The following is a 16,088-nucleotide window of genomic DNA, read 5'->3' as shown; positions in this document are numbered from 1 at the left end:
CACATATGATTTGGCACAGTATTTGCAAATGTACACAGCTTTTCCTTCTACATTAGCTGCAGTGAAATGTCTCCACACATCAGATAGTGCCCGTGGCAGATTCCTGTAAAGATTAGAAGAAAAAAAGTGTATAAAAACTAAACAAATACAATTCTATGTACAGATAAATAGTTAAGCAGTTAGATTAAACAAATTCTTTGTAAGATAAATGTTTTAAAATGAAACAGGTAAATTAACAGTTCTCAGTTAGCAGGCTCAAGCAAGCTAAAACCCACATGGTAGCAAAAACTAACAAGCAGAAATTGTTAAGTTAGAAATGATTTAAACACATTTTGCTGCAGGATACTATTTACTAGTTAACAAAAGATATTGTATGTTATAAAATATATTTACCCCACCTTGTACTGAAATCAAAACTTCCCAGCAAGTATTTAGTCCTAGGCTCAGACAGTGTAGTAGTGTGGGCTCAATAACATCTCATTAGTGTGCAAGATCTTGAGAATCAGCTGTACATGGGATAGAAGACTGCACATGTGATGGAAGAATGCACTGTGCATGCAGAGGGTTGCAATTCCATTGAATTGGAGATATTTTGGTTAAACTATGCCTCAAGACCTAGAATTGCCTTGTGTATCCCACAAAAAAAAGGTTCACTGTTATAAGCTAACTTTATTGATGAATTTAAGCAAAATTCCCAACATTCCTGGGCTTAACTTCCCATGGAAAAAGTTTCCCCACTCTTTGCAACCCTAGTCTCCACACACCTAGGCTATTGATGTTTTCAAGACAGGGCCATTTTTATTGATCTCAAATTCTCAGTGGTGTCAAAGTTGGCTGTCATTTCGATCATTTGTGAGCTATTACAAAAAAATCTGCAAAGGTCTTCTGTCATCTAAAATTATTTCTAAACACATTTCATGCAATTATATAAGGCTTCTACTGCTCTATGCCAGTATGCAAAAACAATGATAATGCATGCAATGCTTTGTTATAAACATTTTTTTTTCTTTGTGCGTTCCTGTACCTCAGAGCCTCCCCAGGTCACCCCTCCTGGGCTCGCTTTTTGTTCCCGGTACCTCCCAATTTACAAATTAAGCACTGAGTAAATTGGTTAATAGACCAATGACAAAGACAGTTCCAAACCTCTCTGCCAATAACAGCTAGTTTTCAGTTTTCCCCTTTCCACTCAGACCACTCCCAGAAAGTCTTGAGAAAAAGTTTTGCTAAAAAGCAATTTTTGCCCATTTTAATGGAATTCGATTATAGTAAGGTACTTAATTGTTACGCAAACAATATTTGATATTGATATAAAAACGGTTGCAGTACAGGAATACAGTACAGTACTGTACCTGTCCCATCAGGTGTAGACCTCACAAAAGTGGGCAGCATCTTGACTGACGCTCGGCGGTTTGTGTGTTCGCCCCGCCTTGTGATCAGGTCCTTCCTCAGGCGAGACGACACCTCCCGCAGCTTCTCCACAGAGAGACGGAAAGGCTGCAGACACTCTACCAATGGGAAGGTTTGTTATTTCTATTTCAGGACAAGGTTACCATTGTCCATGTCATCTGGTATAACACCTGTATACCATCTATAACAGCTATAGCACTATTAAAGATAATGGCATAGTCAAAGATGACCAGTTGGATTGTGACATGTTATTCAGAGTAACACAACAGCCAGAATAGACAAAAATAAGTATTTCTCCACAAGGTGACGATGTCCATGCATATGCAATTCTCCTTCAGAAATATTCCATCTCCAGTGAAAGTCATGTATCATTTTAAGTTGACTGGATGAATCCCTAGATCCTACTTTTCTGTTCTCTTCAAATATGATACTTTAATCTTAAATCAATGTTGTAAAGCAGATCTGCTCATGGCAACGCTGATATCTTTTCAGGAGGCACCCAGCCCTATACTTACATCTTAATTCATCCAGGTTCAATTAGGTCTCCCTTGTTAAATATATTTGATCTCAATGAAACCTGGATAAATAAAGGTTAGATTAAAAAAATTATAGCAATGTCCTTGACTTGAAACATGGACTAATTGACGATTTTATTAGGGGGTGTAAACTGACCTACACGTCAAAAAACAGGCAAAAAAGTTCCACAGGAAAGGAACTGCTATTGTTTGGGTTGAACACAGTCAGCCATAAAAAAAATATTATAGACCTCTGAAGATAGAAACATTTTAGAGGATTTTCTTTCTTGTTTGGGGCCTGCCTGGCAGAGTAGTGGCATGCCCTCAACGTTCTGCCCTGTTGAAATACCTTCGACAAGTTTCAACATTCATCTCTGCTGTTTTTTTACTGTCACTGGTTCCTTCTAGGGTTGGGATACTCGTTAGTATCGTGGAAAGGAAACAAAATGCAAAGCAGATTTAACTTTTTTAGGAAAACAGCCCGAATGTTGGAAACAAACATCATTATGTTGTCATCCAGCATCACATTTATTTATTTTATTTTCCAATAAATAAACCTGGCAGGTAGCATAGTGGTTAGAGCGTTGGACTAGTAACCGAAAGGTTGTAAGATTAAATTCCAGAGCTGACAAGGTAAAAATCTGTCGTTCTGCTCCTGAACAAGGCAGTTTTAAATTAACCCACTGGCACAGCCTCTGCATCTGAGCTCATTGCTGCTCATGGTTTTGCGAGGAACGTGGATGGATTCTCTGTTTCTTCTTCTGCGACACTCTCCGCTTTCACGCTAACTTCAGTACTTTTCCTGAGGTCTCTCTCGGAGTTAAAATGTTAAAATCTTAGTGTGGAGGTAAGTGTTGTGAGTGTTATTCTAGTGGAGTTAACACCAGTGGGATAAATCAAGTGTGAATCAACACCGTGTGGTGTTGTTACTCAACTGAGTCGAGTTCATTTCGGTTAACTCTGAGTGAAAAAGATGTACTAGGGAGGGGCCTCAACACATTTCCCAGCATGCTTTGTTGCAGGTTGATTTTTAGAATAGTACTACAGACATAAATAACAAATCTAAACTAATCCCCCCAAAAATAAAAAATAATGTACTAATCCAATCTGTAAGTGGTTAGATGGTTTAGGTATTCTTCATTAGCTAGTACTTTACCATAGCAGTCATTCTGAATGCTGGTTGTGGGTGATAAAAATAGTTGAATATCCTCCCTCTGGCAGGATTCCAATAGGAATTACAAATCACTTCACAAACCAGCATATTGTGACTTGCAGATTTTATATGGCCCATGAACCAGGATCATCAGACCACAATATTGGGGAAAACTAGGCCTTTCGAAATGTATAATATATCTACATAAATAGTTCACTTTAATTAAAAAACATTTACTCAGGCAGTGACTTAATGTTGACTGCAAAACCATGTCTTTGTTACTACCAAACACAGTCATGGGTGGGTATCACTAACATTTACTTGAAATGCATGCTGGGAAATATGCAAATAATGCTCTACACCCTAGAACGCTAAAACAACACTCCAAGAATGACTGCAAAACTACTAAGTGTTATTTTAAGTCAGTTTGTCAACACTGAAAAGTTTTAGTTTTACACTCTTTCGGTGGGTCACATACACACACAAATAAAGTGTTACATTTAACACTGTGGGTCAACACTCGCATGTTAACACATACCGATCCAGACGTATCAACCTCCTCAGGGACGGTGTAAACATCTTTCATGCTGCTGATCCTCCTCTCCTAACTTCAAATAGAGGACATGTAGGTTAGTCCCTCCCAGGTCTAGTGCCAGGAAGTCACCAGTCTCTGTTGAAACCAACCAGAGTAGTTTCCACCTTCCTTGAGTATACAAAATTCAGTCCACATAAGACGCTTTCGCGGGACCACATCGAGACCATGTCTCTTATAACATACCTGTTCCATTAGGTGTGGTCCTCACAAAGGTGGGAAGCATCTTAAGAGGAGCCTTTTGGTGTCTTCGCCCAGTCATTAATTCAGGTCTTTCTGCAGGTGAGATGACACCTCTCCTAGGTCCTCATCCTACTCAGAGACACTTTCCCCTGCAGAGGAAGGATGAAACGCAGCGGTAAGGTCACACACAGCAGGTGTACCATGTGGAAGGTATCTGCAGATATGCATATGCTGACTTGGTCTGAGGAATCCTGGCTAAGTTTGGCCCTCTTGGTCTTCTTGCTGCTCATCTGGGAGGATATAGAATCACTGGAATGGTACACAGATGGCAAAGAGCTGTAAGATAATAGCAGTGTTAACTGTACTTCTATAGCACATTCCATGGATTGAATCACTTACAAATTGATATGCTTGTAGTGTTGGCAGAAGTACACGTTTTCAGCATACTTTGGAAAGAAATACTTCAAGCAACATCAGGTGTAAATAGCCCTACCATATACTTGATATACCATAAAACAAAAACGAAATTAACTCGACAGAACGTACCTAAATAAACTACAAAATAAATTGAACAAATGTTTACCTGCAATTGACAATCAGTCCTCTTGTAATAATTGTTTACACTGGTAGCACTGTATTTCTATGACAATCATACAGCCACAGTGGCACTGATGAAGGCTGCTGTAACCTGATAGTTCTCCCCCGTCCAAAATACAACCCAATAATGTACAATGAGGACGGTTTGGTATGCATGCATTCTTTTGGTTGGTCTGCAAAAGTGAATTGACTCTACATAGATTTCTGTATGTATTACTGCAAGAAATAGTTTAGAACTACACATATACCTCATGACATCCACATCAACATAGTAACAATCCAACAAACATGTCTCCCAAAGAAAGTAGATAAAATAAATCAGTGTAATTTAATACCATATTAATAACACACATTTTTGTCATTCAATTGAGTGTAACAAACAATACAAATAAAAGATATGCAGGGGTATAAAAAAGTGGTTGACAGTAATTTACATTTTTTTGTAAACTATTGTTTTAATCTCTCTCTTTGGCTGGGCCTGGAGGAGGAAGAGGGGGTAGAGGAAGAGCAGTGGCGTTAGAAGTCGATAAGGCAGTCTGTGGCTTCTGAGACAGGGGTGAAGGATTGGATGGGCGAGGTGCTCACTCTGAAACCTGGGGCGCTGAAGTCTCCTCTTCCCCCAGATTCTGCTGTGTCCAGATCATCAATCAGGCCACTGGAATAAAAGTTACACAGTTATACAGAGCAGGGTCATGTTCATTGGTGTAGACCGTAGGAAAACATAATGCAACGGAGAGTGAAAATTTGCATTTCATATTGGACAAGTGCAGGTGTAACATGCACACTGTTATACAGAGAAGTTATAGGCTTGAGAGGTAGATTGATGATATATAGTTACAGGAGTGCTGTGGAATCCCCAATCAAGTGTAGACCAGCACTAAACGCTGCAGTCTACTTACTACCATCTCATATTGACTCAAAAAGTAATTTTTTATGAACTACTAAACCAGCAGAAAATGGCAAATTAATAACTACTTAAATAGGGGTATACTAACAGCCTTAGTCCACTATGGACAACTATGAAGTCTTATAAGCATGTAATAGACTTGCTATGATGCTTCAGAGAACTAACTATCAGGGTATATCCTTGACAGACAAATAGGGTCCGCTTATCAGACTCCCCTCCCTATCCTATGTCACCGGGGGTTGGTACTACAGTAACGGTCATATGGAGTTTCCCCCCCAAAAATCCATCACTATTTCCTGTTGTTTTGCTTACCTTTGTTGGTTATTGAAGGTGGTATCACATGGTTCGGCCTCAGCAGTCCCTAGAAAGAGACCAAATAGTGTGAAAACATTGGCTCTCCTTTTCTCCCATTCAAACATGGTGGAAAGAGGCTTCAGGAAAGTGTAAAACAAGCCAATGACAGAAAGTGAGAGTACAGTACCTGAATATATATGCTCTGTCTGGTCCAGAGCACTGAGCAAGTCTCCACTCTGGAAGATCGTCACACAGACAGAAGACCAGAAGAGCTACAGTCATTTAGCAGTCACTCTTATCCAGAGTAACTTGAAGTCATTGCATTCAACCAAGTTTAGTAAGAAAAACAACCACATATCACAGTCACTGCAAGTAGACCCTTCTTTGAAATAGTTGCTATCAGCAGAATCAGTGCCAGGAAGAAGAAAAAAAACAAGTACTAGTGTGTGTAGTACTGCTAACCAGGAGTACCTGTCCGTCTCTGGGTGCAGCCTTGGAGACCTCTTTGTTCTTGATGCAGTCCTCTACATGCTTCTCATGGTCCTTGAGAGGAAATAGTTGCTGATACAGGAAGCACTTCTCTCCCTGTACCACCCTGCCGTGGAGACAACACAGAAAAGGTATGGACATAATTTGCTTGTCTTCCATTAATTCATATGTGTTAACATGTACAGGCATTGTAGGAAGGGGGAGTAAGGGAAATTTACTTTCAACACCTTAGGATGGGACACAACAAAATCCCAAAGTAACCCGAGTAAGACGTGCTGCAAGACCAAGGTAAATGCTGTCATACCTACTTACTTGCCAGAGCCAGAAGAGCTGGGCTGCTCCTCTCCAATGATCTCTCCCCTTCTGGTACTCTTCCTACGAGCCTTGACTGAAACTACATATCAACAGGACTGTTTTACTGTATGTACATCAGTCCTGAAATAGTATAAAATACCATTTGTGGGTACTGTGAAATTTGGCGACATTGACAAGTTAATAATTTTCAGCATGCTGGTCTGCTGTGCCTACTCAGAATCGGATGTATTGTCCTACAAACGGAAAATCGTATCACCCTGCGAGTGGCTCTCCTCTGCCATTTCCTCCTCCATGATACCAGTGGTACCGTCACAGTAGGCAGCGTGCATCTCAATCTCCGTCAGGGGGAAGAGACGCATGCACATGGGACAGTCCATGCTGGGGCTCCGAGGGAAGGCAGGCTCTGGAATATCCTCCTCCATCCGAACATCCTCTCCTACAGCAGGGATCCCCACAGGGCTACTCCTCCGCCCCTCCTCCTCTCCAACCACCAACATCCCCTCTTCACGCTGTTCCAGGGGACGGGGTGATGAAAGAAAGGTCTGGATCTGAGGAAGGGACTGGCTCTCTGGCTGGGGCTACAGGTTGCCAAATCAATCACAGACATCAACAATCCTCTTCTGAAAACTTCTGAAACCCTACCTCTTCAAAGAGTACTTTAAATAAATCCCACAATGCCCCCCACAAAAAAAACTGCACTTGTCTTTTCCTGCTAGCACTGACTTTGCTGATAACTTCTTTGAGGGAAAATGTACTTCCTACGACTGATACGTGGTTGTCTCACCTAACTATCTTAAGATGAATGCACTAATTGTAAGTCTCTCTGGATAAGAGTGTCTGCTAAATCAGGGGTTCCCAAACCTTTTCACTCAGGCCCCCCTTCCTGCATTGGGGAACCTCCCACGCCCCATATTTCCATAGGTACAAGCACTGTTCATGACACAAACTGTTCACACCCATTTTGTTGGTGGAGAGAACATTTTGCAGCTTAAAGCTCATTTTCTTGCAATTCTATACATTTTGCCATGTCTCATGTGTATTCATGTCATATTTGAGTGACTTAAACATCACAACAAAATGTATAGGGTAACAATCTAGCTAAAAAACGCTACCTGACATGGGTTAGTTGATCTGGACATTTGACAAGTTATAAACAGCTCACTAAGGTATGCAATGATAAGAGGAATACTGATGATGCGCTACCCAATTTCGAAATAGTACCTTGTGCATTCGATTCTACTATTACAACTTTCAAGAGTAAGTTGAAAGCCGGACAGAGTTTTCTTTTTGGAGGGGGGGGACCCCGAGGTAAGCACCACAGTTTGGGAACCACTGTGCTAAATGGCTAAAATTTTAACCATAGCCTCACAATTCTATGCACACACCCATTATTTCTAGGTGTTGGGTAAAAGAAGGAGAATCATTCAGAACCGTAGTCAAAATGCTCTACACCTGCATTACTTGCTGTTTGGGGATTTAGGCTGGGTTTCTGAACAGCACTATGAGATATCAGCTGATGTAAGAAGGGCTATATAAATACATTTGATTTGATGTATGAGTGTCTTTGGTAGTGTTGAAGTGACTAACCTGTGCAGGGCTGGTGACAATGAGGTCTTGAGTGCTGTCGTCATTGAGTTGGGTCTCTGCCATCAGAAACAACAAGGAGAAGTAGCAACATGACAATTACAGCTAGATATGAAGCTCACAACATTAATTATTCAAATGAAACCATATATACCTACTGGTTTATGGAATAATTACATAATTTCTTATACCTGGAACTTCTAAGCCTCCGACATCCACTTCTTCCTCCTCCCTCTTCTCTCCACTCTCTTTATCATCCATCTTTTCTTCCTTCTCGTCTTCCTCCCTCTCCTCCAGTAAGTCAGGCAGTTGTTTTTCTGCTAGTCTTTCCTCTTCTCTTCTAAGGCCAAGTCTCCTGATAAAATGAGAAATCAACTCTGAATTCTTTATACTTTTTTTCATTCTTGTGCGCAATTAATACACTTGTATCATTGAGATTAAAGACAACCTAGGTCCATAGTGTATGATTTAGCAGTTTACGCCTCCCTTACCGTTGAAGTAGAACTAGCTGACTGGTATCTGCATGAAATACAGGGGAGGGAGATTTCTAGGGGAAGACAAAACAAAGACAAATTTGCTGGGGGATTGACCTTTCTACATAATAAAATGTGTCTATCCCAAAAAGACACACACTTAAGCCCGTATTATAATAACACATTGGGATTGTAAATTGTTGATAGTGCCATCTGGTGGTTAGATAGTGTAACAAGGAACTTTTAGTAAGTACTGTAGCACCATCAGAACCTTTGATATGATTGACATGATTTTTTCTAAATAAAAATAATATATATATATATATATATATATATATATATATATATATATATATATATATATATATATATATATATATATATATATATATATATATATATATATATATATTAATACAGCCTACGAAAATACATAAATGCATTGCTCCAAGCTACCTATAATAGGCATTTCAAATTATTAAGCAATACTCACTTCCTCTTGTTCAGGAGAGGACACAAACAGATCCTGGCAGTCCTTCCACTCCTGTCTTCCTCTCCTCCCTCCCTCCCCCCTCCGTGACCGCTGTCTCTCCCTCTTCTCTCCCTCATCATCCTCTACCACCTCCACTAGCTCTTCCTGACATTTCCCTCCCCTCTCCTCTTCCAGGAGTTGTGGGGCCCTGCGTCTCTCGAGGCGTCCCCTCCTGGAGAAGGGTTTCTCTGGGGGCCCAGGGAGGACTGGCTCCCCCCAGCCTGCCTTCCTCAGCAGACCCCTCTGGGCCTCCTTCAGGCTCTTCTCATACACCTCCAGCTGGGACAGGATTACCTGTAAGGAAAATCATGGAACTTCTATTAGACACTTACAGTTAGAAGTCCTGACATCTAACATCAGATCAATGAAATATTACAAAATAATGGATGGAACTTTTCTTACACAATAGCACACAGTATTCATACCCCTCACTTTTTTGTGTTCCCAGATGTCAGTTACCCACATTGACTCATAATCCAGAAAATGTCTGTGTGAGAGAAAAATGAATGAAAATGACATCAGACCAAGAAGGATCACCTGTGTGTAGGCGTCTGGGTTCTGCCCCCGTGGACAGAAAGGCACACCCCAGTAGTAGCGCACCACTCCCCCATCACGCTGGCCGTCTGTGGGGGGAGAGAGGCGGCTGGAGGAGGCCAGGGGCTGGTGGGAAGAGGTGCTTCCGGCTTTGGCCTCATCCTGGCTCCTTCTACCTGCAGCCTGTCTGAGAAGAGAGGGGGCTCCATACATGCCCTTGAAGGTGAACTTCTTCCGGATGCACTTGGACTGGCTCTCCCCCTCCTCGCACGTGGCGCCTTCGAAGTTGTGAGTGCGTTTCTTGGGGACGAGGCAGGGGCTGTGTCTGTGTTGGGGGGAACGCTGGTGGTGGGTGTTTGGGGAGAGACCCTGGTTGCTTGGCTGAGGGAGGTCATTCTCCTTTGGGAAGACTGGGCTGGGTGAGTGAGCTGACTGCAAGAGAGAGATGTTTCCACAATACACTGTAAATTAGGTTTCAGGTGAGGCCAAAAGCTAAATAACAGTACTGGTGATAGACAATATTGTAGTTCTCTGGCTTCACCTTTTCAGGACCATTTTCCTCTCCGTCGTCATCTGACCAGCGTAGCGCCATATTACTGGTTAACTCCTGCATTGGCTGAGTTTCCAAAGCCAATGTAAGCTCCTCTGAATTAAGGTCTTCTTCTGCAGCTACAGGGAACAATCATGTCAATACATACATTGAATCTGAACATAAAAAGCTAAAAGGGCAGGCAGAGAGGTAATTTGAACCTGCCATAAAGGGATTTCTTGTTCTTATTCAAACTCAATGTATGATCGTAACGTTGCTTTGTATGCATGACAGTGGTTAAAACAATAGGGAAAAAAACATACCCAACTTTGCAGGCGTGCTAATCCTGTTTACAGTTCTCTGCGAGGATTCACCCTCACGTTCCTCTTGGTCAACAACTTTGTCTGAAACTCCAGCGGTCTTCCTTATAGGCACAAATCTCTTGTTCAGGGACAGGGTTGTTCTGGGGCGTGGTGGAAGGCACTCGGAGGCATCCCTGCTCTTCACAGCATCATCTCTGTCTCCATCCTCATAGTCTCCTGTTGTAGAGACATGTTCAACACAGCTCTGTGGACCCTGGTCCCTTATCTGATCAGTTCTGGGAAAGACTGGACTTCCGGAGAAGGTCTCTTTCTCTTCTGGTCCTCTTTCAGTCTTAGAGAACATGGTGCTTTTAGGAGAAGTTGTACTCCCTTGTGCCTCTGCCTTACCTCTATCAGTCTTGAAAAAGACCAGGCTTTTAGGAACGGTGGGACTGGCCTCTTTTTCTTCCTCTACTGAATCACTATTAGAGAACATGGCGCGTTTAGGAAAGGAGAGAGTACTTTGGCCTGGTTCCACACCTCTCTCTGTTTCGGAAAACACAGGGGTATTGGAGAATGTGGGGCTCTCGGGCTGATAAGATTGAGATTTCTGGGACTTTGTGGGAAGCGTTAAGCTAGGATGACCCTTTAGTAGGAACCCAGAGGCCTGACAGTCTACTAGGAGGTCCTGGCTAAGCTTCTCCAGGCACAGGACAGGTTTGCTGGCTTGGGGAGCCGTAGTGGAAGGGAAACCAGGGGACTTGATCCTGAGTTGGGACTGGGAGTCACTCTTTGTGGAGTTGTTGTGGTCCTGAGATTCTATTGCGTTGGCTGAGTGGTCTCCGAAAAGGTTCCTCTGAGAAGACCCCTCCTCCTTAAAATGGCATAGAAGATGTTATCATAAAAACATTGTAAGAACTGATCTGGCATGCATTCTTAGCCTGTGATGAGTGTAAGATGATGCTAACATTGTTGTTAAAAACACATTTAGATCTAAGTAAGTTGTTGGTTCTTCTACCCTGCTGTCACCAGAACTTAACACATACATTAGTTAAGTCTTAAGGTATAAGCGTAGTTAGTTTGATCTGGGCCCATTGAAGCCCCTAAATAAATGCAGAACAGCAGCCAGGGTTGAACAGGCAATGACAGATAAATAATGGCGTAGGTCTGTGTGTGTGCACCACTGACCTGTGAGGATGGGAGAGGTACTGAGGTGGAAGCTTGGCTGAGGGGGGAGGACTGGAAGTAGACCTTCTGGGTCTGAGACAGGTCAGGCATATCTAGTAATGTGCTTCCCTCCTTCTTCCCCCTCCTGTCTGAGGGAGCCACACCTCCACCGCGGGCTCCCTCCCTGTCAGCCACACCATGGTTAGGGTAGGAGAGCTTACGCCTGGGGGGCTGTATGCTGCTCTCTCCCTCTGGAGGAGAATTTTGACATTGTTGGGTAGGGCTCCCTGCACCGAGCGAAGATTCTGAGTGGGGATGAGTAGGGCTGTCTGCCTGGAGGGATACAGCAACACTCATGTATCACAGGAATAGATAGAATGCAATACAAATGGTTGGATTGATCTGAAACAACGGTGAGGACTGCTAGAGGAAATCTCCAGGCGACAATTGTTTTCTGTCAGTAATATCTACACTTACGTAGAGGCTTTCAGCGATGGCCTTCCTCACGGCCTCCTCCTCCTGTCGTTGCCGGAGAGCAGCGCTGCTGGCCTCCTGTTTACTCAGTCTCATGGCCAGGTCCAGCATCTCCTCCTCTGTCATCTCTGAGAAGAGAAGGGACAGTTTCAGTACAGTAGGTTAAAGTTCCATCTTGCAGTGCTTCAATAGTGGTCCCGTGTGGCTCATTTGGTAGAGCATGGTGTTTGTAACGCCAGGGTCGTGGGTTCGATTCCCACGGGGGACCAGTACGGAAAGAAAATGTATGAAATGTATGCATTCACTACTGTAAGTCGCTCTGGACAAGAGCATCTGCTAAATGACTAAAATGTAAATGTAATAGTTGCATTCTGGTGATGTGGTACATGAAAATGATGGGTCTAATTAGCTACAAATAAGGAGACATGTTGGTCAGTATACCGTTTGATTGTGTTCTACTCTCCTTCTCCCGTTTGCGCTCCCCTCTTGATGATGATGATGTCGGTCTGAAGTCTTCATCCTGGGTTAGAAGAGAGATGAGTTGCCAATGACATGTAGAATATAAAGACTGCCTGCTATGCTTGATAACTGTCGTCTCTGCTTCAGACTATTTGCATTTGGCTCTCTAAGCTAGGCATCCAGGTTTGTATAATATTATTACTCAAGCCTGGATGCCTAGCTTAGAGATCCAAATACAAATTGTTTGAAGGCCGACAGTTATCAAGTATACCATACAGTCTTTATATTCTACCTAAGATTTAATGAAAGGTCACTTTACACAGAAATATAGCTAGCGCGGTAGTTCTGAGTCTGGTGTGGGAAGATAGTTTGCTAGCAATTCAGTGTGCTACCAGCTAGCTAAATACAGTAACGTTAACATCAGTTCAGCTGGTTACCTCGTCGCTGTCTGAGATGACGACATTGCCCTCTTCCTGAGCTCGTCGTCGTTTCCTGGGACAATCATCGGTGTCTCTGTTCTCTCGCTTTTTCCGAGGAGGCATGTTGTTCGGTTGACTTTGGTGCTTAAATCGAGACAGATTTGTTAGTTAGCTAGCTACTGTAAGCTAACGTTAGCTATCTTCAGTTACGACAGTTGAGATCTGCTGCACACCCATCTTCCTGAGAATCGTGAAAAAACGAAAGTAGAACGGTTACTTATGCATAACGATTTGAGATTGAAGTTACAAACCCTTAAGTCCAATACTAACACTCGCATTCAGTTTTAGGTAGCTATAATTTCTACTTTTAGCAACACATTTGACAAAATTCAAGAAGCCATTTTCCTCGACCACGTGACTCAAAGCAGGGCGAACTTTTTGATGGAGGGGTGAAATGTGATGTGCTCTCTCTGGAATGCACATTTCAAACAGGTACACATATGTAAGCAAACATGCAAGGTACAACACTAGAGAACCGTTAAAATGTTCACAAATGAAACTACAGCAAGCTGTGTAAAACTACTCTGTCAAAATAATGTCATAACTTTTTAGCAGCGCCACGGCTAAATTAGCGAACTACCGCACACTCACGCATCCCTTTCTTGTTTTCTCAACCAAAGGTGATCATAGTTTAATAATTTGCTAAGATAACTCTGCTAGCTCAGAAACACCTCAAATGAGTTATTTTGACAAAGCATTTGTTTGTAGAAAAGGTAAAGGTTTTACCCGGTTGCCAGAGGATGGATTCTGCTAAGGTTACCACAATCTTTGCTGCAAATTATGCCGCGTTGAAAACTGGAGAATCAAAACTGCCATAGTTATAAATGTATTTACATATAAATAAACCACACGTATTTAAATAAATTAGCAAGGAAATACGGAATAAAATAAATGTATGTTCTCTACATATCTAGATATACAAGTATACATTATTTATTCATTGTATAATTAAAATATCATTAATTGTATTCATTTATTTCTGTATTTCTTCCGCCAATATGATGACGGGGGTGTCAATCAAATGTCTGTGGGTGGTATCTAACAAACCATTGGTTGATCAATGTCACTTATTGCTCAATGGCGTTTGCCTGCTTTTGCATTACATATGTGAAACTAGCCACAATAACGATTTGCCACAATAGTGTAATTTGCGGTTTACCTTTAAAATAAAAGTTCTGCATTGAAACTGATGTAAACGTATACAAATAACTAATCTCGAAAACAAAACGTTATTCCTGTTACATTGCACAACCTTCAATGTTATGTCATAATTACGTAAAATTCTGGTAAATTAGTTTGCAACGAGCCATGCGGCCCAAACTGTTGCATATACCCTGACTGCGTGCAATGAACGCAAAATGACACAATTTCACCTGGTTAAAATTGCCTGCTAACCTGGATTTCTTTTAGCTAAAAATATATTCTTCAGTGTATTGATTTTAAGAAAGGCATTGATGTTTATGGTTAGGTACAGTCGTGCAACGATTGTGCTTTTTTCGCAAATGCGCTTTTGTTAAATCATCCCCCGTTTGGCGAAGTTGGCTGTCTTTGTTAGGAAGAAATAGTCTTCACAGTTCGCAACGAGCCAGGCGGCCCAAACTGCCGCATATACCCTGACTCTGTTTGCAAGAGAAGTGACACATTTTCCCTAGTTAAAATAAATTTATGTTAGCAGGCAATATTAACTAAATATGCAGGTTTAAAAATATATACTTGTGTATTGATTTTAAGAAAGGCATTGATGTTTATGGTTGGAGCTGCTATGCGGACGACACACAGCTGTACATTTCAATGAAACATGGTGAAGCCCCAAAATTGCCCTCGCTAGAAGCCTGTGTTTCAGACATAAAGAAGTGGATGGCTGCAAACTTTCTACTTTTAAACTCGGGCAAAACAGAGATGCTTGTTCTAGGTCCCAAGAAACAAAGAGATCTTCTGTTGAATCTGACAATTAATCTGGATGGTTGTACAGTCGTCTCAAATAAAACTGTGAAGGACTACACTGGCTTCCTGTTAAGGCAAGGGCTGATTTCAAGGTTTTACTGCTAACCTACAAAGCATTACATGGGCTTGCTCCTACCTATCTTTCCGATTTGGTCCTGCTGTACATACCTACACGTACGCTACGGTCACAAGACGCAGGCCTCCTAATTGTCCCTAGAATTTCTAAGCAAACGGCTGGAGGTAGGGCTTTCTCCTATAGAGCTCCATTTTTATGGAATGGTCTGCCTACCCATGTGAGAGACGCAGACTCAGTCTCAACCTTTAAGTCTTTACTGAAGACTTATCTCTTCAGTAGGTCCTATGATTAAGTATAGTCTGGCCCAGGAGTGTGAAGGTGAACGGAAAGGCTGGAGCAACGAACCACCCTTGCTGTCTCTGCCTTGCCGGTTCCCCTCTCTCCACTGGGATTCTCTGCCTCTAACCCTATTACAGGGGCTGAGTCACTGGCTTACTGGTGTTCTTCCATGCCATCCATGGGAGGGGTGCGTCACTTGAGGGGGTTGAGTCACTGACGTGGTCTTCCTGTCTGGGTTGCCCCCCCCTTGGGTTGTGCCGTGGCGGAGATCTTTGTGGGCTATACTCGGCCTTGTCTTAGGACGGTAAGTTGGTGATTGAAGATATCCCTCTAGTGGTGTGGGGGCTGTGCTTTGGCAAAGTGGGTGGGGTTATATCCTGCCTGTTTGGCCCTGTCCGGGGGTATCATCGGATGGGGCCACAGTGTCTTCTGATCCCTCCTGTCTCAGCCTCCAGTATTTATGCTGCAGTAGTTTATGTGTCGGGGGGCTAGGGTCAGTCTGTTACATCTGGAGTATTTCTCTTGTCTTATCCGGTGTCCTGTGTGAATTTATATATGCTCTCTCTAATTCTTTCTCTCGGAGGACCTGAGCCCTAGGACCATGCCTCAGGACTACCTGGCATGATGACTCCTTGCTGTTCCCAGTCCACCTGGCCGTGCTGCTGCTCCAGTTTCAACTGTTCTGCCTGCGGCTATGGAACCCTGACCTGTTCACCGGACGTGCTTGTTGCACCCTCGACAACTACTATGATTATTGTTTGACCATGCTGGTCATTTATGAACATTTTAACATCTTGACCATGT

General features: G+C 42.5%; 1 protein-coding gene and 1 non-coding gene across 9 annotated transcripts; one reads left to right on the top strand and one right to left on the bottom strand.

Moving 5' to 3' along the window:
- Positions 1-43: 43 nt before the first annotated feature.
- LOC115154284 (BRCA1-A complex subunit RAP80) lies at positions 44-13,843 on the bottom strand. Of its 8 annotated transcripts, XR_003867861.1 has the most exons (23): positions 12,944-13,359; positions 12,489-12,567; positions 12,051-12,175; positions 11,595-11,906; positions 10,428-11,280; positions 10,117-10,244; positions 9,579-10,007; positions 9,003-9,335; positions 8,528-8,583; positions 8,228-8,391; positions 8,040-8,095; positions 6,709-7,030; positions 6,450-6,531; positions 6,120-6,243; positions 5,836-5,920; positions 5,667-5,715; positions 5,033-5,102; positions 4,087-4,159; positions 3,854-3,999; positions 3,614-3,683; positions 1,350-1,505; positions 399-506; positions 44-103 (listed from the first exon to the last, which is right to left on the bottom strand). XR_003867861.1 is itself a non-coding variant. In XM_029700353.1 (18 exons), the coding sequence occupies exons 1-18, from the start codon at positions 13,046-13,048 to the stop codon at positions 4,157-4,159; spliced, it is 3,375 nt and encodes a 1,124-aa protein (XP_029556213.1). In that variant the 5' UTR covers positions 13,049-13,359; the 3' UTR covers positions 3,933-4,156. The 8 variants fall into 8 exon arrangements, 6 of the variants coding, with proteins under 6 accessions (XP_029556213.1, XP_029556209.1, XP_029556211.1 ...); XR_003867860.1 differs by lacking the exon at positions 4,087-4,159; XM_029700353.1 differs by lacking the exons at positions 44-103; positions 399-506; positions 1,350-1,505; positions 3,614-3,683 and having other exon boundaries at positions 3,933-4,159.
- Positions 12,241-12,316, top strand: trnat-ugu (transfer RNA threonine (anticodon UGU)). The gene has a single exon. It is a non-coding gene; the product is annotated as a tRNA-Thr (tRNA).
- Positions 13,844-16,088: the final 2,245 nt, after the last annotated feature.

This window comes from Salmo trutta, chromosome 19, assembly GCF_901001165.1.
Source record: "Salmo trutta chromosome 19, fSalTru1.1, whole genome shotgun sequence".
Taxonomy (NCBI): domain Eukaryota; kingdom Metazoa; phylum Chordata; class Actinopteri; order Salmoniformes; family Salmonidae; genus Salmo; species Salmo trutta.
The sequence above is the reverse complement of the archived record's forward strand: the minus strand, read 5'-3'. Positions and strand labels throughout refer to the sequence as shown.

Coding starts and splice junctions, on each gene's coding strand:
- LOC115154284 (XM_029700349.1), bottom strand. CDS start 13,048: ATGCCTCCTCGGAAAAAGCGAGAGAACAGAGACACCGATGATTGTCCC. Junction 12,568..12,943: donor TCATCTCAGACAGCGACGAG/GTAACCAGCTGA, acceptor CTTCTAACCCAG/GATGAAGACTTCAGACCGAC. Junction 8,392..8,527: donor CAGCTAGTTCTACTTCAACG/GTAAGGGAGGCG, acceptor TCATTTTATCAG/GAGACTTGGCCTTAGAAGAG.